Consider the following 26,883-nt stretch of genomic DNA (forward strand, 5'->3'; position numbering starts at 1 on the left):
TCTCCCACTCTCTCAAGGATCTGTTACCATTAAGCACTCTATATAGCAGAGCTCAGTTTTACCGTTCCTTTCCACATTAAACGACGTTTTACCATGGCGCCCTCCTCGACAACCGCCCAGCGGATAGAGGAAGCTCGGGCTCTCGTGAAGAAGGACTCCTCCAAAGCCGAGACCATCTACAAGGACATTCTTTCTCAAGGTCCCGGATCAACGGAAACTTCGTCGCGTGACTATGAAAGTGCTTTGGTCGGATTGGGCGAGCTCTACCGGGATGAGAAGAAGCCCAACGAGATCGCCGAGCTTATTAAGACTAGCCGGGACTCGTTTTCATCATTCGCGAAAGCTAAGACGGCAAAGCTTGGTGAGCGAATTGCGATAATATATTAGTCACGGAGACCAAATGAGCTGACTGGTATCAAATAGTCCGCCAACTCTTGGACTTGTTCAGTGAGATTCCTAATACCCTCGATATTCAAATTGCCGTCATCCAATCCTGCATCGACTGGGCTATCGCAGAACGGAGATCCTTCCTTCGCCAGAACCTTCAGACCCGTCTCGTGGCTATTTACATGCAGAAGCAATCCTACTATGACGCTCTTACCCTGATCAACTCCCTTCTGCGCGAGCTCAAGCGCCTGGATGATAAACTTATGCTGGTGGAGGTGCAGTTGCTGGAGTCTCGGGTGTATCACGCTTTGGGCAACCAGGCCAAGGGCCGCGCTGCCTTGACAGCTTCTCGGACATCAGCCGCCTCCGTTTATACACCTCCGAACTTGCAAGCCGGCTTGGATATGCAAAGCGGTATGCTGCATGCGGAGGACAAGGACTTTACCACCGCCTTTTCGTATTTTATTGAAGCTCTGGAAGGTTATAGCTCGCTCGACGAAAGCGAGAAGGCAACGGCAGCTCTGCAGTATATGCTACTTTGTAAGATTATGCTGAACCTGGTGGATGATGTTACGAGTTTGCTTGGGTCCAAGCAGGCCCAGAAGTATGCCAGCCCGCGTCTTGAGGCTATGAAGGCCGTGGCCCGAGCCCACGCCAACCGGTCGCTAGAAGAATATGAGAAGGCTCTGTCGGACTACCGGTTCGAGCTGGGCAGCGATGTATTTATCCGGAACCACCTCCGCCGACTGTATGACGCCATGTTGGAGCAGAACCTTATTAAGGTCATTGAGCCCTTCAGCCGGGTTGAGCTGGACCATATTGCCAAGATGGTTGGACTCGACACACAGCAGGTGGAGCGGAAGCTCTCACAGATGATCCTGGATAAGGTGATCATCGGCGTGTTAGATCAGGGTTCTGGATGCTTGATTGTATACGACGAGACGGAGCGCGACCAGGCATATGACGCTGCTCTAGAGACTGTTGAGAAGTTAAGCAACGTGGTGGAAGAGCTGTACACTAACCAGGCATCCTTGCTAGAGTAAACGCTCCTGCTGGATACTTTTTTGAGTTTGATGTTTGGGAAATGACATGGCATTACAGACATGAAATGATTACTGGAATAGAACGTATAATCTCTATATTACTATAACATTGAGAATTATCAGAGTATGTAAACACCTTGAGGATCTGTTCTTTTGGGTGTTCTGGAGGACATGACCCAAACGGGTAAAGCGCAACCGTGGCAAAAGAATCGCGACTTTCAGAACTCCATTCGAATGAGACAACTTCTTGTGCCATCGGGGAATTCTTTGTTTCATCTTCCCAGATCCCTTTCAAACCATTGTAGGTCCCTTGCGGGCTCATCTTCTTTTGCTTAGGCCGCTACTAGCCATGAATGCTCCAATGCCACACAACTACGGGCGTGGCTTCCCACAAGCCGCCCAACGCTCGCCTGCCACGCCTCGTCGCGGACCCCCAGGACCAGGTAGTCTCCACCCCCTTGATTTCGTACATATACCTTCCCTAATCTCATTTTTCATAGCTGGCCCAGCAATGCCCGTAGCCATATCACAGCATCCCGTTCCCGCTCAGTATATCCCCCCTCAACGCAACATGGCACATCCTAATGATGTCGCTCTTCGCCGGAGCCGCAAGCCCACCGACAGGAATATCCCCGACGGCATCGAAGAGATAGTAATCGGGGAAGGTGTGCAGCAGTACCGCAACTTGCGCGAGCTAGAGAAGAGATTGGACGCCGCAATCGTCCGCAAGAGATTGGACATCCAGGACTCAATCAGCAAAACTGTCAAGAAATACCGGACGATGCGCATTTGGATTACGAACACGGTTGAGAATCAACCATGGCAGAATGCGACTAGCCAGAATGGTTCAGCGACCAACCCCGGCTCGGGTCGTTATAAGGTGCGCATAGAAGGACGACTGTTGGATGATAATACCGACCCTACGGCTCCCGAGGACAGCGATGACGAGGGCGACGCGACGCAAGCGAATGGCGAAGCCATGGATCATGATGGAAAGGATGGCAAGAAGTCCGGCTCGAAGCGATCGAAGCAGCGCTTTTCGCACTTTGTCAAATCAATCACCGTTGACTTCGACAAGACTTCCACGGCAAATCCCGAGGAGATCAAGACTGTCAACTGGACCAAGCCACCACTCCCGGCCAACGCGGTAACATTGCCCCCAACCGCCGATTTCGACTCTCTGCAGTTCTCTCGAGCTTCGCAGGAGAACTTGAATGTTACCCTGAGTCTGGTCAGGGATGAGACTCCCGAACGGTATAAGCTGAGCAAGGAGCTGGCGGAGGTGCTCGACGTGGAAGAGGAAACACGCAGCGGGATTGTCCTTGGTATCTGGGATTATATTCGCGCTATGGGTCTACAAGAAGATGAGGAGAAGCGGTTAGTCCGCTGTGACCATCGCTTGCGATCTGTATGTTTTATCATGTGGAGTATCAGACCGTTCCGTCGTACTAACATTTACAGATCTTCGGCCGAGACCAGATGTTCTTCCCCCAGATCCCGGAGAGCATTGGTCCGCACACCAGTTCCCTTGACCCGATCAAGCTCCCATATACCATCCGTGTTGATGAAGAATTCCACAAAGACCCCACCCCTACCGTCTATGATATCCAAGTGGCTGTTGAAGACCCTCTCCGCACTAAGATGCTCGCCTTGACCCAGAACCCACAGTACACCGCTGGACTGCGACAGATTTCCACCCTGGACGACCAGGTTGCGCTTATCGTCCAGGCACTTACACACTCGCGTGCCAAGCACTCCTTTTACACCGCGCTGAGCAAAGACCCCGCCACGTTCGTCCGTCGCTGGGTCAACTCTCAACGCAGGGACCTTGAGACCATCCTGGGCGAGGCTACGCGCGGTGGCGGCGAAGACGGCACTGGACCGGAATTCCGTCGCGGAGGCGCGGACGGCGCGTGGGATACGCCGGTGGCCCGCGAAGCCGTGAGATACATGCTCGCGAAGCCAGAGGCCATGCTGCGGTGAGATCGGATGCACGGCCCGTAATATGTTTGACTATTTTAGGAACTTGCTGGTTGGGGCGCTTGTGCGGTGTTTGGCTCGGGAGTGTTATGTATCCTTTACATTTATCCAGTATGCGTTCGGATGTGACTTCAATGAGAACAAGATGCTTGAGACAGGGCAAGTTAAATGTAATGCAAGGAAATGCAAATAAAGACCATGTTAACGTCCATGACAGCCATTTCAAAAACGACCTAAAACAATGACCAGAAACTAAATACATAATAATAGCTCACAATTCAACTCCGCCTTTTTAAGTCCTAAACAAAACTCCCTCAACACAACTCTAGCCCTAAGAAACACCTAGGCTTTCCGCCTCCTCAACTCCTCCCGTCCAACATCAACATCGACATCCTTAACCACAAACCCCTGCTCCTCAGGCACATCCCCATGAAACACCCTCCCCTCCTCCTCCTCCAACGTAGCAGCCGCCTCTAAAACAACCTTCTGCGCAATATCCTCCACCACATCCTCCACCTTCTCCTCAGAATCCGCCCTCTTCTTCTCCCCACCCTCCTTGGGTCCCCTAAACCTCTTCAAAACCGTCTCCACCATCTTCGAAAACCAATAATAATTCAACGAATTCAAGACAACGTTCGCTGCCACATAAGTCCCAACAAGCCACACCGGCGCTCCCCCCACCGTAAACCCAGCATACTTGTATACCTCCTCCTGGGCCCGGGTGCAGAGCTTATCCCCGCACTGCAGCGCCAGCTGCGCCCTGTTTCCGAATACTGTGGACGTAATATCAACAGGGACGCCCAGTGCAACGGCGGATGAAGACAGGGACCAGGATAGCTGCAGAGCGTGCCACATATCTCTGTAGACGAGGACGGATTGCCATGTTCCCCAGACGAGGCGACAGCTGAAGAAGACGGAGAGGAGGAGCATGCCGTTGTACCATTGGAGTTTTGAGCCGGTGAGGTTGAGTTTGTCGAGGAACCAGTGGATGTTTAGGAACGGGGAGGAGAGTTCGTAGAGGATGAAAGTTGGGGAGTAGAAGTTTACGAAGGGTCTCTTTTATCATATCATTTTTGTTAGTTGCCTTTGTACGATTGGGGAGACTTTGGGGGATGGTGTTGGAGGGAAGGGAAGGGAAGGGAAGGGAAGGGAAGGGAAACGTACGAAGCCGAAGCTGAATACCCATAACGCACTGATGGCGTGGAAGAGCATGCCGATGCCGAACATCTTGATGTGGATTGTGCTGATGACGAGATCATAGACGAAGTAGCCTGCGGCTAGGGCGGCGAGAAATCCGCATGTGCCTGAGTAGCCGTAGATGCGTTCGTTGATGTCCATGGACTTGCGTTCTTTATCTGTGAACATGATCCAGAGGGCGAGGATGTTGATCAGGGTGCTCTGGACGAGGGAGACGACGTGGACGTCCCAGTTTAGCTTGGTGCGTTTGTTCAGATGCGGATAGTGTCGGGGGAAGAGGATCGGGGAGAGCCATGGGGAGAGGACGGAGTGGATGAACTGGTAGCCGGCGAGGGCGAGGAGGACCTCATGGAAGTGGTCTGTCAGGGCTGGGACGTTGAAGTAGAGGGCCCAAGGCTCGACACGGTCTCGTAGCCATGTCGGGGGGGGTGGGAAGGGGTCCAACATGCCGGATGACGGCGTTGGAGAGCAGTTGTTGTAGAGCTATTGGGAGGTTTGATGTACTGTATATATGGGTTAGGAAGCTCGAGTTACACATCTGAGGTCAGAGAGACCAGGACAGGGAGAAACAAAAAAGGAGTCGACAGGGAAGGGGGAGAAATAGGCGGTGTCTAGAAGGGCCCCGGACCAGCCATGATCCAAGAGGTGAGGAGAAAGAGAGTCCCGTCTTTATGCATCTCTGATAAACTAATGAAATGCCGCGGTTGCTGGACGGCCTTGTGGATGCCTGATTCGTGGGGCCTCCAGTTGGGGAGAAACCGTTGGGGAAGCGCTGACTCAGCTGGCGGGACCCCGTGATTGGATCACTGGATCCTGATCTGCACTAGTACTAGGCATCTTGATATACACTTAGGACTATAGTAGTGCTCTATCAAGGACCATCTTAGGTCAACCGCTCTCTCTTTCGCTGATAATAAGTTCATAATTATGCTTATTTTCATTGCTGTGTGTCACTGATGCTTCACCAAAGCGTTTCAAAGTCTGTGACATCACTATCAGTCCATCACATGAAGACCTGGTTAAGAGCCGGTCAGAAGATTTGAGGCATGTTACAAATCAGGTGGGACGAAGTCTTGATTTATCAATACCATGAACAGAATAGAATTTAAAAGCGCTATGCTCAGTATATTATTCCTACAGTTATATCTACTACTGAATCAAGACAGGGAGACATGAATGTTCATTCGAAAAACTATTAACAAAGGAAAGTACAAAAGAGACGAGTCTAGAAAAAACGCTAAACACTGCCTAAAGCACTGGAATTGATTGACGGAGGAAACCTGCCGTCGGTGGTATCTCAAGAATCCATATGATCATCAAAGGTCACAGCATGACAAAACAAAGCAGGTCGTGACCCGAAGTTATCCTGCGGCGCTGGCAACTTCGGCACCAATCCCACTGTCGCTATGTTGCCCATAGAGTACCAGTTTTGATGACTCGGTATCGACCTCAGGATCACCCGCGGGATCGTCAGCCTTGAGATCGTCATGAGTCTCCGATGGCCCGTCACCGTCATCTCGAGAGCCTTGGCCAACTATTTCAGTGGAGGTGCTGGCGCCGCTGACTCGTCGATCATTGGTCACGGTACTGTCCGTACCATACATCAAACTATCTGTATATGTACCGGTGTAACTTGATTTTCGCTCTGTCCCCGCGTCACTCTCTATCTCGCTGCGGTTCTCCTCCTCTTCGGGGAAGGCTTCATTCTCCTTGTTTACCACGGAGCTTCTGCCACCCCAAGATGACTTTCGGTCGGAGAGATTGGATTTCACGGAGTGGCTGCGTTTTAGGCTCGTGAACCCACTGCTAACGCTAGCCTGGCGGTCGGTGGGTCCACGGTTGCCGGTAACATTGCTCAGACTAAGGATTCGCCTCTCCTTGCCGCCATTGGTCGGAGTAGCAGATCCGGACTGGGACGGCGCCTGCGATCGTTTCCGCAACGCCATGCCCACACTGTTGCCCAAGATGCTGCGAGCGTCCCGAGCAGTGTTGGTGGTACTAGCAGCGCTAGGGCCCCGGGCCCGAGAAGTGCGCGACTTCTTCATGTTCAGGCCATTGTTAGGGCGGCTGAGTAGCACGCTGCGAGCATGATCGAGGACACCCTCCAAGATACGTTTCTCGAGACTTTCCGCGCGATCCTCCATGACTTGCATTTCCTCGTGGCGGAGTTCAAGAGCCATCTCCAAGCTCGAGAGCTCCTTGCCCAGTTTGGCGGTTTGCTTCACGAGATCTTCCTTCTCGGCCTTCAGATTCTGGATCATCTTCAGGAGAGAGTCCTTCTCATCCTTGAGGCCTACAATCTCGGTCTCCACTTGTTCTTTCTGTGCGTTCCTCCTCTCAAGCACAACTGCGGCTTCCTCAGCCTCGCGGCGCTTGCGCTCGTTGTCTTCAGCCACGATCGCAGATTGTGCTGCGAACATCTCAGTCATCCTGCGGGACGTTTCCATGATATCCTTGTGCATTTCGTCCAGCTTCATCATCTGTGTGACGGATTGGTCTGTGTTAGTCGCATGGTCGATGAGGGTATCTAGTTTATCATGGATTGGTCCGTTATTCTCCGCAGCGTGGTTAAGTAGCTCATCTAACTTGTCGTAGACCTGGCTGTTGGTGCTCGTAGTCTGGCTCAGAAGCTGATCAAGTTTCTCGTGCACTTGATTGTTCGTCACACGCTCGACAAGAATGTCCAGTGCCTCCTGGACTTTCTCATTCTTTGCGTGATGCAACAGGTCATCCAGCTTCTCGTGAACCTTGGAGTCATCGTACTTTTCCGGCTCAGGGGGCGGCAAAGCGGGGAACATCTGTGGGATAGTCGAAGGAAGGGCAGACAGATCCATCTTGATAGCTTCTGTAGACCTCTGCGAGTGATCGTAGTGCTGTCCGACAATGCTGAGAATTTCTTGGATAGATTCTAAGACCTGGGGGTGGAACTCATGCAGCTTGCTCTCCACACGATCTGTTGCAGCTGCGGCCTTCTCAATGTCGGACCGGGCTTGTTCCTGTTGTGTTTTGACTTCGTTGTGCATCTCTTCCATCTTGTTGTAGGACACATCGACCTTCTCGAGGAAGGACTTGGTGTCTACACTGATGCGCTCACAAGCTTCATTGACGCTGTCACCCATAGTACCGATAACAAGCTTAATGTCCTCCGCGAGTGATTTTGTATCTGTCGCGGCTTCAAGATGGGCATTGTCGCGCTCAACAGACTCCGAGAATTTAGTATCCATTGCAGTCTGCATGTCATCGTACTTGGCCATAACCTCACCCAGTTTTTCATCGATCTTCGCACCAAGTTCCACAATGATCGCGGCTCTGGTCTCGTCATGCTTAACAAGAGCAGCGGCGTCTCGCTCCTCGTTTTCGAGCTTGCTCGCGTCCTGTTCACCGCGCGCCCGCTCGAACTCGCGATTGATGAGTTCCGTGAGTTCCTTAACATTTTCAACTGTCGTAAAGCTCTCCGCAGAGACTGCTAAACCTTCCAGAAGCTGCTTGAGCTCAGAGAGGCCCTCACTGCTTCCATCCAGCTTGCTCTTCAGCTCATCACCAAGGCCTTCAACGACAGTTTTAGCCTCCTCAATCTTCTCAGCGAGGCCTGCATGTTCCACTTTGCGGGCCTCGAAGCCTTGAGCTGTCAGCTCATTCTCGGCCTCAACTTTCTCCCTGAATTCGGTGACAAGGGCTGAGAGGTCTTGGACTTCGGTCTTGGTTGGTAAGGCCTCAGGGTCGGGGAGTTTGAGGTCGTCGACTTGGGTCTTCACTTCGAAGATCATCGCCTCCACTGTCTGTAGGTCGGCTTTAACTAGTTTCTCAGTATCGTTCTCCCCTTCGGGCCCTTTACCCTTCAGTTCGTCGAGAGCAATCCACATTTCCTTCATAAGAGTCTCCAATGTACCGATCTCAGACTTAGTAGGGCCCTCGGTTTCCAAGCGGGTGCTAAGTTCAGATAGAGCTTCCTTGGTCTCCTTGACCACAGTTTCTAAACTTCCCAGCTGCTCCGCTCTAGCAATCTCGTCCGCTGCGGGGAACTTCATCTCATCGAGCTGAGCTTTTGTGTTCCGCAGCAATGTCTCGATCGCATCCGTGTCCTCTTTCTTGGCGGTTGTCTCGTCCACGGGGTTCTCCCGGGCCGCAATACCAGCCACAGAGCCTTGGAGCTCGCGCAAGCCTTCTAAGACCTCATCCAGGTGCTCTTTCTTGACGGCGTCTGTGGCGGACTCTGCAACGCGGGGTGCGGAGTCGATAGCTTCAACCTTGGTTTGGAGCTGGGAAATCAGGGCTTTTAGTCCTTCGATGTCGCTGTTCATGTTGGGTTGATTGGCCAGCATCAACTCGCCTCCTCGGGTTGTGGTAATGTCTTCGTCTTCCTGCTGGGATTTGCGCAAGATTTCGACATCCGCTTTCAGGCTACTGAGTCCTTCTTTGAGGGTATCCAAAAGCTCGTTGTAATCGAATTCTGCTGGCCTATCCAACAGTTTTCCTAGATCGTCCCGGATTGTGCCAACCCCATCATTGAAAACGTCAATCAAGTCGCCAGTGGAAAACTCGGGTTCACCAATGTCCTTAGAACGATTGCCTTCATCCCGGAAGGTCTCCAGACTTTCACGCAGAGCTGCGATGATCTCATCCTTATCACTCCGGTCACCCTTGAAACTTTCGAGGTTCTCACGAAGAGCAGCGACAATATCATCCTTGTCACTCTTCTCGCTACGGAAAGTGTCGAAATTCTCGCGCAGAGCGGCGATAATCTCGTCCTTGTCGCTTTTTTCACGGCGGAAAGTATCGAAGTTCTCGCGCAGAGCTGCAATGATTTCATCCTTATCGCTGCGCTCTCCTTTGAAACTTTCGAGGTTCTCCCGAAGAGCGGCGACAATCTCTTCCTTGTCGCTCTTATCACTGCGGAAAGTATCGAGATTCTCGCGAATAGCAGCAATAATCTCGTCTTTGTCACTCTTCGGTGGCTCTGGTTCCGTACGAACGAGGCTCATGTTCATCGAGTCCCTGAGCCCCTCAAATTCACGCTTGATAATATCAGCAATATCCTGGTTGCTACCAGGCTTATGGGCCTCATGTACATCGCGGATGGCGTCGAGGATCTCATCCTTATCACTGCTGGGGGTTTGTTCAGTGCGAAGAAGGGCGCTGATAGTGGAGCGAAGGTGTTCGAACTCTTTTTCCATCGCATCAAGAAGCTCCGGGGTGTCCGGGTTGCGAGGGGCGCTTGCCATCACGCTCTCGGCAATTGTTCTCTCCATGTCTGCCTGCAGGAGTCGGAAACCTTCTTTCACGGTGTCCATGATTTCATGTTGCCCGGTAGCTTCGATGGCGGAAGCGGCGTAGCCTTCGACCTCCTGTCGCACCACGGCGATGCCGTCCTTGATGGCGTCCAGGATCTGGACGGTGTCGCTCTCCTTGGCAAGTGATTGCTGCTTGAGTTCCTCCTTCATTCCATCGTGGTGTTCCTGGACTCGTTCAAGGATCTGATCCCCAACACTCTGGTTTGCGGCGTTGGCCTCGTGGAGACCAGCCGAGATGGCTTCCATGAGATCGTCCGTGTTGAGCTCAATCTCTCGGCTCATGCCATTCTGCGCCTCTAGGCCCTCAGCAATCGCAGCGAGGATTTCGTCGCGGGAAACTGTAGGCTGGACACTGGTGCTGAGGGCCGACTGTTGGGCGTAGAATGCATCGTTGACTGCATTGGCAACGTCGTCTTTGGTGAGGTGCGGGCTCTCAATGGCCCGAGACGCAGAAAAGTGCGTTTCAATCCCTTGTGCGACCGCACTCAAGATCTCCTCGCGACTAATGCCGGAGTCAAGTGAGGCCTTCGTCAGTGCATTTTGGGATGCTACTGATTCGGCAACTGCCTGCAGTATATTATCCCGAATAGCATCCAGTTTCTCGTCTTGAGCCGACCGAGTAGCAGATTGCGACGTCTCGAGGCATTCACGGATTGTGTGCACTATCTCGTCCTTGGTGATAGTTGGCGGTTGCTCAAACTGCTGCATACCGGCCTGTATAGCTGCCAAGACCTGATCGTATGTGACCGCCTCCTCATGCTGGGGCTGATAAGCTTTGAGGCCTTCCGAGAGGCATTCCAGGATCTCATCGCGCTCCAGCCCAAAGTTTTGCAGCTCAATCTCGGGCTTGTATGTTTCCCAGGCCTCACGCACAGTCTCCAGGATATCTTCCTTCTCCATAGAGGGACCCTTGGGCTCATCTCGAAGCTGAGACAGGTCGAGGTCATCGAAGGCCTGTTTTACGATGGAGTAGATTTGAGCCCCGTCCATCGCGGCCCGGAATTCGGAAAGAGCAGATGAATGCTGTTTGTTCGCATTGACGATTGCTTCCAAATGCTCCCTTAGCTCACACAGACTATCGTGAACAATGTCGGAGATTTCCTCCCTCCCAGGGCCGGTTGGCTTGTCCTCTGCGGCCTCGCGAGCAATTTCGATTTCTTCTAGTTTACGGGCTAGGTCTCTTCCCATTCCCAGTACCTCACCACGCAACTCACGCACCAGCCTCTTCACTTCATTAGTCATTCCACCTCCTTCAATGACGCTGTTCTTCACTCGCCTCATGATGGACAACATTTCTTCTGTCGTCGCATCATCGGAGTGAGACATTGAGCGTGCGGATAGTCGGCCATTGTCCCCATGAACCATGTCGAGCTCCGGCGTGTATAGATGCTCGGGGTCCATGGATTTCGACCTGCCTGTCTTGAAAGAAGCACCGGTCTGCATACGCACCAAAGCCTTGCTCTCCGACTCATCTTTGACGATGCTAAGAATCTCCTCGAGCATCGTCCTCGTCGCACTATCAACCGCTGGGCTGGAAGTATCAGAAGCGGGGCGGGCTTTGATCTCATCGATAAGTTCTGTGAGCTTTTCTTGGCCTTCTTTGGTGGCCATCTCCCGGAGAACCTTTTCCAACAAGGCAATACTGGCCGATCCGTCAGAGATAGGTGTCGGAGACGCGCACAGCTCGCGCTCCATCGCTGCGGCGAACGGATTTGGACTTGACATCCGTCCATAGCTCTTCTTCGAATTCGGAGAACTATCCGATTCCCTATGGTTAACACCACTATCAGAACCCAGGAGAGCACTGAAATCCCACCTTGTGGCAGCCTCAGGATCAAGGAATCTTGATGTCAAATTAGAGGATAATTCGCGGAGGCTTTTTCGGATATCCTCATCTCGAGCATTCGTCGCAGCTTTCAGGCTTACTAAATCTGTCGCATTGTCTTTGCTTCGACGGCTCAGCTGAGCCATCTCCCGCTGGAGGTTGCTGGCGATATCGGTCAGACTGTGGATCTGCGTGGACAACGATTCGAAGCTGTAGTTTGGAGGCCGGTTAGGCCCAATGAAAGGATCGGACTCGGTACTCTTCGGTTGCAAATCGTCGTCACTCGGCAATTGCATGTTCTGCAGCGCTAGCATGGTGGCGGAGGGAGGGGTGCTTTCCCCGATGATCGGTTTGGAGAGGTAACGGTTCGATATGAGCAAGTTGGGGAGCTCCCGGTCCGGATCCGGTTCGTCTGGATCCGGTTTCGCTGGACTCTTTTCCAGTGGTTTAATGGTGGTCGAATCAAAAGTCGATGCTCGTTGAGGTTTTTCCGGCGACTTGCTTTCTAGATAGTTCAAGAACTCGGATCGAGGATCCGAATTATTCTGAAAGGACTGCATGCGCTTGTGAAATTGTCCCTTGATGAGAGACTTCTCAGGCGACTTCGGAGGCATGGGGTTTGTCGTGTATGGGCTGGGAGCATTTTCCCGCATCTTTTCTGTAAAGCTGGCAGCCATGGCCTGAATGCCGGGGGAAACATTTCCCTTCGTTGCGGGACTTGTCGATCCCGGGTTCAAGGGCAATGGCGGAGGCGCGCGTTCGGGATCTGAACTATCCCACCTTCGTTTCCACAATCTCAATGTTAGTCTGAGGATATCCATCGTTGCATTTGGTGACGGACAAAGGCCCTTTGTTCAGGCTGTAGCTGAGACATACATAGGGATTGATTGATGTCTGACAACGAGTTCCCGGTCTCGGGAACCGTCGCGAGTATGAGCCGCCGGCATTGTGAGACCTGGGCTTTTCGATAAACTTGGTATCCTGCGTTGGTGGTTCAAACAAAATAGAATCGGGGGGGCGAGAGGGGTTGTTGTATTCGGAATGCGCAGAAGAATGTTCGTCAATTAAGGTCGTAAAGGCATATCAGTTCGTCAAAACAAAGTGGTAGTAGGTAACTCTTGGTCACATCAAGGGACGTAGCACAACAGAAGCACAAGAATCGTGAAGGGGAAAGGCAAAAGATGAAAAAAGAAAAAAATACAAAAATACAAATGCGCTTGCTATCGAGGGATGGAGGGGAGGGAAGGGCGAGGAACAGCGCGACGAACGGCTATCAACAAAGAGGTCAAAGACCAGAGTAGATTCTGGAGTAGATAATCAATTAATTGGCAATCGAGGACCCAAACAATGAAGTGGAGTTTGAAGAACTGGAGGGAAATTGAATGGTAGCTCATGGGGCATCAACCACCATCGGGCCCAATCTCCAGCGTACACATCAAAGCTTCGTCCTAGCAACCGATAGACGCCCCGTTGCCGAGTAAACAATATGCCGTCATGCGGCGGTGAGTCTCTTCGTCCCGTCGAGTTTTTCCGATCACCCTCTTCGGCCACTAGTCCTGTTGGGGGAACTTTCCCAGATGGGCTTAGCGACGGAAACATCGGTAATGCAGCCAATGAGCGCTGGGCGCACAAAAGCCCTGAGCAAGCCCTGATTCTCAAGCGAAAAAAAGAACGTCGACGGCGGAGACTCTCTTTACTCGACCGAAGCACATCGACAACCACCCCCATCGACCCTTGCTGCCGCTCACCGGGACTTTCACAATGAAGTGTTAGTTAATCGCTCTAGCACCACGATTTATGATATTCTACGTTTGAATTCCAGCTGACAGGATGTCGCGATAGTCATGAAAGTGGGCCGTGTGGCCATCATCACCCGTGGCCGTTACGCCGGTAAGAAGGTACGACACGAAATGACCCCTTATTCCAGTCTTTTTGCGCGAGCCGGAATGGTGTACAATGGCGATGTCGTGTGGAGGAACGAGTGATTAGAAGACGACCCAGTCGATAATTACAACACCATCAAACGACATCCAAAGAAGAAAACACGAGATAATACGGATTTGAAGATAGAAATTAGTTTAACGGGAAGGTGCTGACAAGACCTGTGATGTAGGTCGTCATTGTCCAGCCTAACGACTCTGGCTCCAAGGCGCACCCCTTCTCCTATGCCGTTGTCGCCGGTATCGAGCGCTACCCCCTCAAGGTCACCCGCCGCATGGGTAAGAAGACCGTCGAGAAGCGCAGCCGCATCAAGCCCTTCATCAAGGTTGTCAACTACAACCACTTGATGCCCACTCGTTACACTCTCGAGCTCGAGGGTCTCAAGGGTGCCGTCTCCAACGACACCTTCAAGGAGGTTTCCACCCGTGAGGAATCCAAGAAGACCGTCAAGAAGGCCCTCGAGGACCGCTACACCAGCGGCAAGAACCGTTGGTTCTTCACTCCTCTGCGTACGTTTCTCTACATTTGATTGGGTTGGGCTATTGCGAGCGACATGCTGACGGAGACAACAGGTTTCTAAACGGGGTTTTATTGGGCGTTATGTCGTTTGAGCGCGCAAGGTCTTAGAGATGAGGCAAGGGAAAAAAAAAGGGCATCGAGCACATTCGGTTCATGACACGAGAGGACGGATACCATAGCTGGAGGAGGCATGGGAAATGTATCGATGTACAAGTCCAGGACTTGGCCATTTTTCTTTTTTGATAATGAAGGAGGCCACACAGATCTGGCGTCCTCGAAATGAAATGGAAATATGAACAAATTCACAATTTCTTCCTTTGTCTAAGATGGACATCTACGCTGGCATTGCTTTCTCGGAGGGTTGTTGCAGGATATACCCGGCAGGGTGAAGGTTTATGATAATATTCTTTGCGTCAATATCTTTTTACCAGTTTTGGTTTTCATCTACCCCGGAATCTCCTTCTGAAATATCCCTCCCCTTCTCCCCCAAAGTGCAGATGCAGGATAGATAATCTTTCTTGTTTTTTCCTTGTTTCCCTCCCCCTTCCCACCATCAAGTCCCCAACCCCCCAAGCAAGCAACAATCTGCCACGTCGTCTTGGCGCATTCTTATCCCCGCATCTTACGTATCTCCGCAATTCAAGAGCAAACAAGAACGGCCGCTCGGAAAGACCGCGCAGGACATCCGAGAAGCGGGGCAAGGGAGAAGGAAGATGCTGTCCTGCCGACGGACAATGAGAAGCAGAGTTGCCTGTAGAAGGACTGGACCGGTCCATGCATGCAGCGAAAAATACCGGACCAGCGCTGGGCGGCTAACAACTCGCGAATGATAGCCGGTGGTTTGCGGACTAGCATAAGTGAGATTTTCTCGTATTGACGGTTGTATCCTCTTGGTAACTGAAGAGTTGAGTTGAGTTGAGATAATTATGACCTGCGTCGGTATTCCCTATTGAGGCTGTGATCCGCTCCTTCGGTGGATGTCCCTGTCTGTGCTCGTTTGGGCTTATGAAAGAACTTGAGCGGGAAGGCGTTGATCGACGTGTCTTGAGTTGAGGTCAAAGAACTGTTGTTTTTATTGTATTTTATTTTGATTTACTTATTTTTTATTTCTTTATTTTTTTTAAAAAAAAAAAAAGTTATGGCGATCTAGACGGCCTAGAATGTAATAAGAAGAGAGTATCCAAATATTTATCAGTTTACTTGGAAGAATGTTGAAGTGTGGAAAATTGTCGCTCGGAATATATAATTATATGTACTGTTGTTACTTAGGCAAAGAGATATATATTGGTCTGCATTTGCATGCCGACGCACATTCTCACAAGCCCTGGGAGTTATGAAAAGCGTTATGACTATCATATGCTTGACGAGCATGAATTTACACATGATGGGATCCGGGATGTTCAAGCTATTGGGACCTAGGTACTTAATATCCCAGCTAGACAGCTTTATATGGGAGGTCGCAATGCAACCTAGTCTACCCGATCCGACGGCAAAACAGAAGGGGATCGAGGCAAAAGTACGATGCAAGCGGTTGGCGCTAGATAATGACATGCCGGTCGAGTGTATCGGTAAAGTAGTAAAGTATCTATCAGGTAGATTGCGAGGTCCCGCGCGACTCTTGGTCTACGCAATGGTACTGGATGGAGGCGAGAGAGAGAGGGAGAGAGACATACAGGGCCAAGAAAAGCGATGGTGGGCTAGATAGATGGTCGCGCTCAGACCAGGCGGATTAAACTCAAAAGGGGAAAAGGACTGGAATCCAAGGCTGTTTCGTCTCGTCTCGTCTCGAGAGGAGTTTTGCCGCTTGATGACTCGAAGGCTGATTGGATTGGATTATTATTCTATGTGAAGCCCTCTCTCTCTCTTCTCAGACTTGTTAAGGGAATAACCGAGCTAATATCTAGGATAAATATAAATCGAACAACGTTATCTAGGTGAATCAGGTGATCAGGCGATGTTGATCATTGGAGGCGTTTGGCAGAAAATCATAAGAAGGGATCTTTTAAGGACGAGGATCGGATTCTTGGAGCCTGAGGATTCTGTTTGACAAGAAGAGGCTGTTTTGGGAAGACCCGCAATCACATGTCTGCGTGTTAAATAAAAAAGAAGGAAAAAAAAAAAAAAAAAAACCAAATTAACTCTAGAATGACCGGATTGAAGGTCCATCAAAGGCCCAATCTCTTCTCTCGATAACGCAATGGACAGAGAGACATCATTCGATTGATACCTTACCTTATCTTCCCCCCATTCCCTTTTCCAAGGAACCACTGGTTGACGATGACGCCTACGAGAATGAAAGACAAATTAGGTGACTTTGGCATTTTCTCTCTTGACAGGTTCGACGATCGGACCGAAGATGCGAGCAAATTCCCTGACCAATTTCCGTCAAGATGAGATGATAATGAAGTGAGTGTAGTGTAACTTGAAGTTGCCCCTCGAAAAGTTCGTTTTGCGATGTTGGATCCGCTATCACATGCTGGGATCCTACCACTCAATCCATCATATTTTTATATTTATATTTTGGTATTTTATTTTATTCTTTGATAATTTATAAAAACGATTTAATTCAGATTTTCGATTATTGTTATTATTATTAGTATCCTGATTAGGTTTTCTTTTTCTTTTTCTTTTTTCTTTTTTATTTCGACTCCAGATCATTATATATTGATCAACGACGTCCCTCGACCGTTTCAAATCTTATCTTTCTCTACCTCTCTTGTACTCTTTTCTTACCGGCTTCCCACCTCCCCCACCACCACCACCACCACCACACCTTCTCTTATACGCCCCTAGCATCTCCTGCCGTTGGAATTAGCATCCCCATTTACTCTGCAGCCCTCTCACAGCCCCAATCAGGTATGACATGCGAAGCCACTGGAGCAATTCTTCATTCGTCCGCTATACTAATCATTGATAAGGAACCGATGCCTCACGCAGAACCGAAAAAGATGGGCGAAAACGCTGTCAATGGTGAGAAGGTCTACTCTCACTTTCTCGATGTAAGCTCTTCCCCCCCCCTCCCCCCACCCAATTGAACTATCAATGAACGTTGACTAACCGCGGGTTCCCAGCACCTGACATCATACCCAATCGTGTCCGACTCCATCACCGTGTTCAAGAGCAACAAGTACGGCGCCAAGTCCATACAGTACGCCGATCAAGGCTACGATCGTATCGCCAAGCCCGTTCTGCCCTACTTCTCAAAACCCTACGGCTACATCGCCCCCTATGTGGCTCGCGCAGACTCCCTCGGCGACCAAGGGTTGACCCAGATCGACTCGCGCTTCCCCATCGTCAAGCAGAACACCGAGACGATCAAGGGAACGCTCTACGACAATGCCACCTACCCCGTGCGACTCGTTGGCGGTGTGAAGTCCCACGTGTTCGACACCTATGGATCGGAGTACAAGAAGTGCGGCGGCGACGGCGTGGTCGCCAGCGGCAAGGCTCTGATCACGACTAGCCTGGTCCTGTCGCAGGAGTCGCTGGGCTTCATCAGCTCCTTGCTCCAGGCCAAGAAGGAGCAGGTGAAGGATGCGGTCAACGACAAAACCGAAAAGGCCAACAACTAGAGGGGCTCGTACTAGGTCGGGTTGTGTTATTTTCTTGTTCGCTGGAGGGTAACTTTGTCAAGCAGGCCTTTTGTTTTTGTAATGTGTTTATTCGTTTCTAGAAAGGGTGTTCTCATCTTCTGTTCTTTTTCCCTTTCCCTCCCAACTATTTTATTTGTTTCCAGAAACCAGGAGTCTATGTTCTTTATTCGTTCTGTTCGATATACAACGGAAGTCTGGGTCCCACCTCAATTGAATCTCACCTCCAAAACCACCACACCTAGTACAAATAATCCAAACCCTCCCCCCCCCTCCACTTCCGATCTCAAAAACAATAACACCACCACCACCACCATCACCACAAGAATAGCCCACTCCGTACAACCAACAGCAAAACGCATCAACTGATCCTCGCAGATCAGCATGTGATCCACCAGACATGTGACGACCCAATCCCGATGCGGTAAAGTGCCCACCCTAGTCCAAAAGAAGTCTAGCTGCAGTCCCATCCCGTCGCGTCCAGCGCGTCATTAATGCCACGATAACCCAAAAAAAGATAACGTTATTCCATCGTTTGACCATACCTCATATCAAGAAAGAAACAAAATGCCCCTCATCCGGAAACGCCGCGCCGTAAGTCCCTCCCCCCCTCCCCCTGCTCCAATTATCGCAATCTCTCGATTAACAAAAAAAATATAAAAAGGACCCCTCCCCCTCCCCCGACGAACCCTTCCCGGAACCCTCCCAACAACCGCGACGACGCCGCCCAGACGAAAACCCCTCTTCCTCAGAATCCAACGCCGGTGATGACGATGACAATGATGACGATGACTCTACCCACCACCCCAGCAGCACAGACTTAATGGTCAAGAAGATGGTGCGCTTCGCGCTAGCAAGCGAGTATTCGCGTCTACCGATCCGACGAACGGAGATCAGCACAAAGGTGCTGGGCGAGCAGGGCGCCCGACAATTCAAGGCTGTCTTCGAGGCGGCGCAGAAGGCTTTGCGGGAGAAGTTCGGGATGCAGATGGTTGAGTTGCCGGGGAGGGAGAAGGTGACGATTCATCAGCGACGGGGTGAGTTCCTTTCTCTCCCAAAAGGGAATGCGTCTTAGATGATGGTTAGGGCTAATTGAGTGGGGGCATTGTTACAGCGGCGCAAAAAGTGGAAAAGCCGTCGTCGACGAATAAATCCTGGATTGTGACAAGTACGTTGCCGGCGGCGTATCGGAAACCGGGGATCTTGCCGCCCACCAAGGCGCCCTGGGAAAGTACCTATACGGGGCTGTACTCGTTTATTATTTCCGTTATTATGTTGAATGGGGGTGCGTTGCCGGAGCAGAAGTTGGATCGGTATTTGGCGCGCATGAATGCCGAGACGTATACGCCGATTGATCGGACGGATCGGTTTTTGCAGCGGTTGTGTAAGGAGGGGTATCTGGTACGGATGCGGGAGATGGATGGGGGGGAGGAGGTTATTGAGTATATGGTTGGGCCGAGGGGGAAGGTGGAGGTTGGACCGCAGGGGGTGGCTGGGTTGGTGCGGGAGGTGTATGGGCGGCAGGCGGTGGTGGAGGACGGGGATACGACCGTTGCGGAGAGGGAGCAGATGGATGGCTTTGAGATGAGATTGGCTAGGAGTTTGGGGATCCAGGGTCCTGAGCGGCGGGAGGAGCAGAATGCGAATGAGGATGCGGAGGAGGGAGAGACGCAAGAGAGGAGACAGTCACAGAGACGGACGAGGCCTGCAGAGTCAGATGACGAAGACAGTGATGAATAATGTGGAGTTTGGATTATGATGTTGATATTGTGTTTGTGAATTTTCTTGTTTGATACCCCAAGCAATGGTACAGATTGATTTGAATTCCTACCCCGTCACATCTTAAGACGGTTGGCTAATACATGTTAAGAATGATACACCACTAGCCCAACGCAGACAAAAGCCAACACACCTCTTAGGCTACTGGGCACGGATAGTACAAGGTTATACAGAAACAATAGGCTGTTACGGAATATGGGAGGTAGCACTGCGGTGTGCATGACCCTTCGGATGTATGTCGGTTAGTGACATTGTGCAAGGCTGTCGCTGTTCCTCCGACAGAAGGGACAGCTCTAACTATGACTACGTCTCTGCTCCGCCTCAGTCTTTGCAATACAGTCCTTATGCATATGTGAATGGCTGTCTATTTAGAATGTGCAACAGGAAACAATTTCAACTAGGTTTTTATCACACGACCCCCCGAGAGGCTCTGTCCAATCGAATTAGAATACCATTCATCTCAACAGCCTAGGTGGTAGCACCGTGAGGTATATCATTGAACAAGACAACAGGTGATATACCTGAATTGTTGAGGATGATTAGGAGAAGTCGTCCATACCAAAATTCATTGCTGGTAGGCCATGTTCGTGAATATGCGCCTAAGCGGTGGTACACGATATGACAAGCCACGCAAATAACCATATAGGGAATAGTGATTTGGATTACGGCTGCTTAAGGTAATATTGTGCTAGAGGCTGCGCAAAGCCAGAGACCAATTGGTATCCCATGATCGGAGCGTATAAGGGACCCTCTCGCTAGACGGTATAAGGGCAAGGATGTTGATGCCCCATTCATCACTAACAATTATTGGCTTACATGACGACTTAATGATAGGTAGCACCTCATCCTCTGCCAAAGCCAACCACCAAGCCCAGACCCAAAACATCATGAATATCGACGAACCCACACCCACATGCCGTTTTAAAAGGGACTGGAGCCTAGAAATTCGTGCTTGCGATGAAGATGTGCAGGGATATCTGGATGGAAACCTGTCACGATTGGGCTCATTTCTGACAGAAGACAAAGACCTACAAACTAGTATCTAAAAGGAGTTTACAGAGTTAGTGCATAGGATGTATGTCTGCCATGCCTTTAGCCTAGAGGATTTTATCTGACCTCAGATCAGGTCTCTACTCGCACACCAGTATTTCGGCTCTCTCGACAAGGCCGCTCAAAGAGAAATAGCCAAAGTGCCGGACTCACTTCCGATGGCAAAGTGAAAACACAAAACAAGATAGTAAAGAACAACTACTATCGGAAGCATACGATCATGCAGTATGTAAGATGAAGAATCAAGGGAAGGGCCATAGTGAGTAATGTGCTGGGTAACATATGCAAAGGAACCTCTGCTAGTTCAGCAGCTCCAAAAATGCACTTGCTGTGAATACCACCTAATCAGAGATGGAACAGCCAACATTCCAGAGCTCAACACGATAATCCCAGCTTGCGCAGGGCTAGTCACTGTGGAGGAAAAAAAGCCAAGTCATTCGTCTAGTCTACAACTCAACACAAAAACTTCGAGCTGTCACGCCAGAAAGGCTGGCTCAAAGATGCTGACATCGAGATCACGAGGGTCTGCATGAGGTGCCTTTGTTTTAACTTCCTTGGAAAGGGAATGGTACTGGGAGTGGGCATTAGGAATGGCCACGAATACCATCACAGTCGGCTTACCCGAGGACCGGGCCCAGGGGTCTCTTGAAAGATGGTGATATGAATGTCCTACATCAAGCCTTAGTCATCGAATAGCTTGACAAGCCAACAAAGCTGCCGTTGGAGTGGAATTGACACACCGCATGACTATGGTCCTGCTGCCTGTTGAGGGATGGATCTCCACAAGGCGTGATAAATTTACCAACGCCATATCTCGTTGGCAGCACCAACTCCGGAGCCTTTTCCTAGTGAGGAGGAAATTAAAGAATGGTTAATCCAACCAGAGTGCATGGAAAAGGCGAGCAACTCGAGATTTCAAGCGTTTATCCTCGAGAGCTTTTCTTGATTGGGCTAGGATAGCCGGTTGTTTCAGAGTGGGACATGTAATCTTAAAGGCGAAGCTCTATCTACCAACAGTGGGTCCGGCATAGTTACTGTCTGTTAAGCATCTGCAAGCTTTTCCCAGCAGTCTGCATGGCTGGCCAGCTGCGGTTGACTACCGGACATACTCCGTACACTAGTTAAAAGCTCAATATATCAAAAGGGGCTGCTGAATCAACAGGACCCTTAACTGTACGCCTCTTTTTAGATCAGACAGCTAACAGAATTTAGCTTGATAAATATGAAACCAAAGACTTCGGCTTCCCCGGCGGGTGGAAGATAGCCTTAAAGGATGGTTACTCTTAAAGCAATCCAATCCACCGTCCATCAGCTCATTTCCCCAACCTAACGTTAAAGATCTGGAATCTTTCGTCTGGCCTATACACTCTTTGTAATTTGTTTTACCTCACTCGTTGATCTACGCCAACTATCTTTCTTTTTCTTTCCTTCTTTCCTTCTTTCTTCCTTCCTTCCTTTCTTTCTTTTTTAAATCTACCTTACATTTCATTACCATGAAGTTTCCTTCTTTGGCTTTGTCAGCTTTCTTAACTGGCACTGCCCTCGCCGGTTCCCACAGCCATGGCCTCAGAGCTCGACGCTTCCAGGGTCCCGGATGGCTAGGCGAACTTGACTTCTCCAACTTAGCTGAACAGCAGACCGGACAGCCCAGCGCTCATGTCACACCCGCTCCCCAGGCAAAATACAAAGCTGTCACCCACAGCCAGGCCCAATCCGAGTATAACTATGAGATCAACGAGAACTGGGCGGGAGCAGTGCAGAAAACCGCTCCCGCGGGCAGCGCGACTTACAGCTACGTCGCCGCGACCTACACCCTTCCCTCCGTGACGCCGACAGCCGCCCCATCCTCCGAAACCCAAGCCGCATCCTTCTGGGTCGGTATCGACGGAGCCACGTCCGGTAACGCCATCTGGCAAGCTGGTGTCGATATTTACGTACAAAATGGCCAGCCCTCCTTCGCCGGTTGGTACGAATGGTACCCTGCCAACTCGGTGAACATTGACCTCGAGTTTAACTTCGGTGATGTGATCTTCACTAGTGTTGAGTCGACCTCTCCTAGTGAGGGTATCGCGATTATCGAGAACTTGACTACCGGCAAGAACGTCACGGTTACCGCGTCTGCCCCGGCGGCGACTGCGACTCTGACTGGTCAAAATGCCGAGTGGATCCTAGAGGATTTGGCTGTTGATGGTGGTGGATTGTCTCTCGTGAACTTCGGTGAGGCAACCTTCACTGGATGTGTTGCTAAGGCGGACAGTAAGGAGTACGGCCTCGATGGATCAGCCCTTTATGCGGTTCAGGATAGCTCGAGCAATACTATTCAGGCTATTCCGACTATTTTGAGTGACTCGGAGTTGAAGGTTACTTATAAGTAGAGTTGTTGGAGATTGTGTGTGATGTAAATATGGGATGCTGCAATGGCACTGAATATGATTCTTTTGCTGATACAGTATAAGACGTTGAAAAGCTTGGTATTAAGCATGTATTAGTACGACGGATTGACTCCAAATTCAAAACTGCCCTTGTCTTGGCCTCGGATTTGATGCCTTATGAGATTCTTGAAATCTTCTTTTAGAAATTCAAGCACGGAATTTGCCTTTTTCAATACATATGACCTCAGAATGGAGAGGACATTATATCTATTACAAATGGAAAAGATATTTAGCAAATAGAGGAAGATAGGAAAGACGTACTTGTCTGTCATTTAGTGTAAATTGGGCCTGGGTCGTGCCAAGTCTCATATCTTAGGATCTTTGCTTACTTCTTAGGGCTACAGGAGACACTAATTCTAGAGTTCATGGTCGCCCGCTTGAAAGAAATCACGCACTGTATAGCTCGGCCCTTCTATTTATGCCGCCAGCTTGGCAAAGTCTCCTTTTCTCAGAAGGTACTAGAAAGATTGGGTGCATGTGCTGCCAGAAGTGATAGGGCAGTGAAGCCCACCGATCGAATGAGCCAGTGCTTTATCTTGACACTGGTGGTGCCTAGTCTGCAACATATATGCATAGACTTCGAGCATACATGGGTTCCCGATATGGTAAGTGGACCTATCTGTGCTTCTTTGTTGTTTGGGCCAAGACAAGGCCTCAAAGTTCTGTGAAACATCTACAAATCCCCGCTTGTTCCTGTCAGCGTTCTTATATTAACCCCCAAAGCACAGAAATGAATGTGTCTTGACCTGCTTCAGCACTTGGGGCACAGTATTTATCTATATGGACCTCAAGGGCACAACCCTACAGTCCTCCAAGAAGAAGGTGATTCACAGCAGTCAAGGAAGGTGATGGCTTTTCCATCCTTCTGTTGAACATCATATCTGCTCAGGGTCAGAATCTCATACTAAGCACCAGGAAAGGTGTAATTATTTCTATCTAATAATATAGTACTCCCGGCTGACAGATATTATAGGTCTCATCCCGAAGTCAACCTATAGCAAAATCAATCCGATGGTGGAAAAACGACCGTACAGCTTTGACGATAAATATGCTAGCGTCCGTGTCGAATCGCGTTCCTCAGGTACACGCTCGATCACATTACCAGTACTGTTGGATAACTGAAGGGTTTCTTCTACAGGAGCACTTGATCTTATATGCGTGAGTTCCAAGGCTCGTGAAGGGATTTTATGGGATTTTGTCCAGGGTGATCTACCCCCAGGCCGTACTCTACGGCTATAAGGTAGCTGATTCGCAGGATCTGCAGCCGTATATGGTCGATGCGAAGGCTCGGTAGGAATACTCAGTCAAAGGTGCTGCTTTCCATAGCAGTGTCCATTGTGCTGGGGTATATGATAATCTACCTGTTTGATACCAAGAAAGCAATGGAAGCACTGGGAGAGAGGCAGTGTGCGACAACGACAAGTACTGATAGGCTCGAATTTCATCGACTGGCCCGCTTCAGATTGGACTCCGATTCTAACGCAAGGCAAGCATCTACATTTGAAATCCCTAATTTGTGGGTTCGGAAGACCATCCTGACAAGAGGCGAACTTAATAAACATCATTGATATTATCTAGATATAAGATTGTCGACATCAGCGGCGTTGGGTATCAAGGGCTTGATAGCTGCCAACAGCCCGCTTATCATCGCATAGAAGCGGTTGCTCTAGGACAGCGGAATCAGGTTCAGGTCGTCGACGGGAATAATAAGGCCGTGATCTTAGTATCTACTTGTCTACGGCCTGTGAGAAATTTAATATCAAGCCTCCATCAGGTGTCAAACTATAGTTGGGCATTCTTAATCAAGTACTCTACTGGCATCATGATGATCGCAACTCTCTACGGTGATATTCGCCTTTTGTCGTCCACGTAGCGTGGCGCAGCCTCAGCCTTCACAAGGCTATTATGATAATCTTCTAGTCCAGGTTATCTTGCCTGAAAGACCCACATCTTTGCTGAGTGTCTCAGCCAAAGCACTGTCTATGTCCAGTTGAAGAGCTTTCACAATGGTTTCCTGGAAAAGAAAGAGAAACAAGAGCGCAGTGCGAAGGTTTCCAGGTACTATTCGTGCTCAACAAATTATTCCACCAAGTAGAGGTGAGAGGGATGCGATATATGAGCGAGCATTGGAATAACATGTTACGTAGATTGCACTATATCTAACCCGACGGCAGACGCCTCTGTCATCACTGTGTTTCCCGCTTGCTGTCAGTCGATGTCACGAGTTAATCCGAGTATGTTATGGTACAGGGCATGGTTGAATCGGCGAGCCGCACAGCTACCACTGGATCTCTTGACAGCTCTACCCAATCTTGCGGAGATTAATGGATTGATAGAAGGCTCTAGCTTACTTCGAGTGTACCTTGGAATTGCACGAATAATGAAAGAAGGTAAAGCTACCAAGGTTGATGATATTGTGACACAACTGCAGTCATCCCATCTATTCCGCGTGATACCTGTGGAGCAGACCTGCTTTCAGCGTGTGCTTGTCTTCATTATGTTAGGATGGCAGACAATGCTATGGGAGCCAACATGGGACGCAGCCTACCCTACACAGATGACAGTTGCACAGCCAATGGATGGTTATGAGGGACAAACCTTTATGGCGTCTACCCAAGATCATCGATGTGCGCGGCTCCCAATGCATGAATTCCTCCTCGGTTTCGGCTATCTGCTCCCAACAAGGAATATAATCCAACAGAAAACTGAGAGCTTTACAACAGTTCATGTCAAACAGTTCAACATGTCCCTGCTTGCAGCAATAGGAGGAATTGAAATCCGGTGGGTAGACATACTGAGCTCCCATCTCGAGTTTGACAGCCGTACAAAAACCTTGTTTCTTTTTAGGTATCCCTCTTTCTGTGCAGCAAACCTAGAGAGAGACTTACTGGGCAAGAAATGGCAGCGAGGAGTTATACATGGGTATGTCTCTATTAGTCTGCAAACCTCTCTTCTATCCTTGTGGACTTTACCCAACTCCTAATAGCTTACATTTTACTATTCTCTAAGGTGCACCGCCCCAGCAGGCGATCCCACAAATTGGGCTACAAGCGAAGATGTGACAAGCTTTCTATGCGAGGTCCTACTGTCATACCGCTTGCTCTTTGGCCTTTCGGCCAGGGGCCGACAATTCTACCGATCACTTCGCCCCTTTAGTGATCTTCCACCAGACCAACATGATCCTCTTCTCGGAGAATTATGCGGCCGCCGCACTCTGGCAACAGTGTCCATCGAACATCTTGACGATCTGTTCAGCCTTGCTTCTGATTTCCCAATTCTCCACAGCCGATTCGAAACCCTCCAGAAACACCTTGCAGGTCAAAAGGCGCGAAGTCTGTCACAACTGTGGCGGGACAAGCGAAGTACAGAAGCATGGTATACGTTCTGGGCTGTTGTGCTTATCGGAGGGATAGGATTGTTTCTGTCCTTCATCCAGACCGTGCTCCAAATCGTGCAGGTCCTATATAGTATTCCATAGAACTAGAAGGACAAGTCTGTAGAAGAGAGGAAGGGGGTCTTTCGTTTCTTTCCTAGAAGATCTAACAGACCGGTTTAGTTTACTTAAAGAAACGAATACATCCTGTTCTCTTGTATGACGTACTAGAGAGAGTCGTATCCAAGCATAACTGATCTGCAGGGGTCATCCGCGAGCTATGCAACCATGACCACTGGCTGCAATAGAAAAGATCTTGTTGCAATGAACAGAGGAAGTCTAGAGCCCTAAGCGTCCAAGCGAAAATGTAAAAAGCCCAGGCCCAGTTGTCATGTGCTAAAATGCTATGGAACCTCGAAAAGCTATGAGGGAGCTGAATAGGAACTGATGTTCATGATAATTAGTACAACTAGTGG

The 26,883-nt window shown here is 50.0% G+C and overlaps 8 protein-coding genes across 8 annotated transcripts; 6 read left to right on the top strand and 2 right to left on the bottom strand.

The window, feature by feature from the left end:
- Window positions 1-93: 93 nt before the first annotated feature.
- Window positions 94-3,413, top strand: BDW43DRAFT_296901 (PCI-domain-containing protein; the record flags this gene model as incomplete). Its single annotated transcript, XM_032044291.1, has 6 exons — window positions 94-361; window positions 424-1,426; window positions 1,621-1,679; window positions 1,778-1,896; window positions 1,963-2,838; window positions 2,892-3,413. The coding sequence occupies 6 exons, from the start codon at window positions 94-96 to the stop codon at window positions 3,411-3,413; spliced, it is 2,847 nt and encodes a 948-aa protein (XP_031904730.1).
- A 264-nt stretch (window positions 3,414-3,677) lies between these two features.
- Window positions 3,678-5,136, bottom strand: BDW43DRAFT_150126 (TLC domain-containing protein). Its single transcript, XM_032038431.1, has 2 exons — window positions 4,575-5,136; window positions 3,678-4,466 (listed from the first exon to the last, which is right to left on the bottom strand). The coding sequence occupies exons 1-2, from the start codon at window positions 5,052-5,054 to the stop codon at window positions 3,753-3,755; spliced, it is 1,194 nt and encodes a 397-aa protein (XP_031904731.1). The 5' UTR covers window positions 5,055-5,136; the 3' UTR covers window positions 3,678-3,752.
- Window positions 5,137-5,489: 353 nt separating this feature from the next.
- Window positions 5,490-13,149, bottom strand: BDW43DRAFT_262571 (uncharacterized protein). Its single transcript, XM_032040437.1, has 2 exons — window positions 12,600-13,149; window positions 5,490-12,503 (listed from the first exon to the last, which is right to left on the bottom strand). Exons 1-2 carry the CDS (start codon window positions 12,668-12,670, stop codon window positions 5,969-5,971), a joined length of 6,606 nt encoding a protein of 2,201 aa, XP_031904732.1. The 5' UTR covers window positions 12,671-13,149; the 3' UTR covers window positions 5,490-5,968.
- A 171-nt stretch (window positions 13,150-13,320) lies between these two features.
- Window positions 13,321-14,328, top strand: BDW43DRAFT_262577 (60S ribosomal protein eL27). Its single transcript, XM_032040438.1, has 3 exons — window positions 13,321-13,491; window positions 13,566-13,621; window positions 13,837-14,328. The coding sequence occupies exons 1-3, from the start codon at window positions 13,485-13,487 to the stop codon at window positions 14,191-14,193; spliced, it is 420 nt and encodes a 139-aa protein (XP_031904733.1). The 5' UTR covers window positions 13,321-13,484; the 3' UTR covers window positions 14,194-14,328.
- A 2,779-nt stretch (window positions 14,329-17,107) lies between these two features.
- BDW43DRAFT_296905 (MAGE-domain-containing protein) lies at window positions 17,108-19,513 on the top strand (the record flags this gene model as incomplete). Its single annotated transcript, XM_032044292.1, has 4 exons — window positions 17,108-17,182; window positions 17,255-17,722; window positions 18,438-18,810; window positions 18,888-19,513. 4 exons carry the CDS (start codon window positions 17,108-17,110, stop codon window positions 19,511-19,513), a joined length of 1,542 nt encoding a protein of 513 aa, XP_031904734.1.
- A 990-nt stretch (window positions 19,514-20,503) lies between these two features.
- On the top strand, window positions 20,504-21,141 carry BDW43DRAFT_262593 (uncharacterized protein). Its single transcript, XM_032040439.1, has one exon. It carries the CDS (start codon window positions 20,869-20,871, stop codon window positions 21,133-21,135), a length of 267 nt encoding a protein of 88 aa, XP_031904735.1. The 5' UTR covers window positions 20,504-20,868; the 3' UTR covers window positions 21,136-21,141.
- A 767-nt stretch (window positions 21,142-21,908) lies between these two features.
- Window positions 21,909-22,977, top strand: BDW43DRAFT_321094 (A4/G1 family peptidase; the record flags this gene model as incomplete). The annotated part of the gene is made up of 1 exon (XM_032049255.1): window positions 21,909-22,977. The coding sequence occupies exon 1, from the start codon at window positions 22,096-22,098 to the stop codon at window positions 22,975-22,977; it is 882 nt and encodes a 293-aa protein (XP_031904736.1). The 5' UTR covers window positions 21,909-22,095.
- Window positions 22,978-24,798: 1,821 nt separating this feature from the next.
- On the top strand, window positions 24,799-26,694 carry BDW43DRAFT_262594 (uncharacterized protein). Its single transcript, XM_032040440.1, has 3 exons — window positions 24,799-25,092; window positions 25,209-25,956; window positions 26,044-26,694. The coding sequence occupies exons 1-3, from the start codon at window positions 25,041-25,043 to the stop codon at window positions 26,510-26,512; spliced, it is 1,269 nt and encodes a 422-aa protein (XP_031904737.1). The 5' UTR covers window positions 24,799-25,040; the 3' UTR covers window positions 26,513-26,694.
- The last annotated feature ends 189 nt before the right edge of the window (window positions 26,695-26,883 follow it).

This window comes from Aspergillus alliaceus (genome assembly GCF_009176365.1).
Source record: "Aspergillus alliaceus strain CBS 536.65 unplaced genomic scaffold BDW43scaffold_4, whole genome shotgun sequence".
Taxonomy (NCBI): domain Eukaryota; kingdom Fungi; phylum Ascomycota; class Eurotiomycetes; order Eurotiales; family Aspergillaceae; genus Aspergillus; species Aspergillus alliaceus.

Coding starts and splice junctions, on each gene's coding strand:
- BDW43DRAFT_262594 (XM_032040440.1), top strand. CDS start 25,041: ATGGTTTCCTGGAAAAGAAAGAGAAACAAGAGCGCAGTGCGAAGGTTT. Junction 25,093..25,208: donor CGCAGTGCGAAGGTTTCCAG/GTACTATTCGTG, acceptor ACCCGACGGCAG/ACGCCTCTGTCATCACTGTG. Junction 25,957..26,043: donor CAGCGAGGAGTTATACATGG/GTATGTCTCTAT, acceptor CTATTCTCTAAG/GTGCACCGCCCCAGCAGGCG.
- BDW43DRAFT_262571 (XM_032040437.1), bottom strand. CDS start 12,670: ATGCCGGCGGCTCATACTCGCGACGGTTCCCGAGACCGGGAACTCGTT. Junction 12,504..12,599: donor AGACATCAATCAATCCCTAT/GTATGTCTCAGC, acceptor GTGGAAACGAAG/GTGGGATAGTTCAGATCCCG.
- BDW43DRAFT_262577 (XM_032040438.1), top strand. Junction 13,622..13,836: donor GCCGTTACGCCGGTAAGAAG/GTACGACACGAA, acceptor CCTGTGATGTAG/GTCGTCATTGTCCAGCCTAA.
- BDW43DRAFT_150126 (XM_032038431.1), bottom strand. CDS start 5,054: ATGTTGGACCCCTTCCCACCCCCCCCGACATGGCTACGAGACCGTGTC. Junction 4,467..4,574: donor GGGTATTCAGCTTCGGCTTC/GTACGTTTCCCT, acceptor ATATGATAAAAG/AGACCCTTCGTAAACTTCTA.
- BDW43DRAFT_262593 (XM_032040439.1), top strand. CDS start 20,869: ATGTGCTGGGTAACATATGCAAAGGAACCTCTGCTAGTTCAGCAGCTC.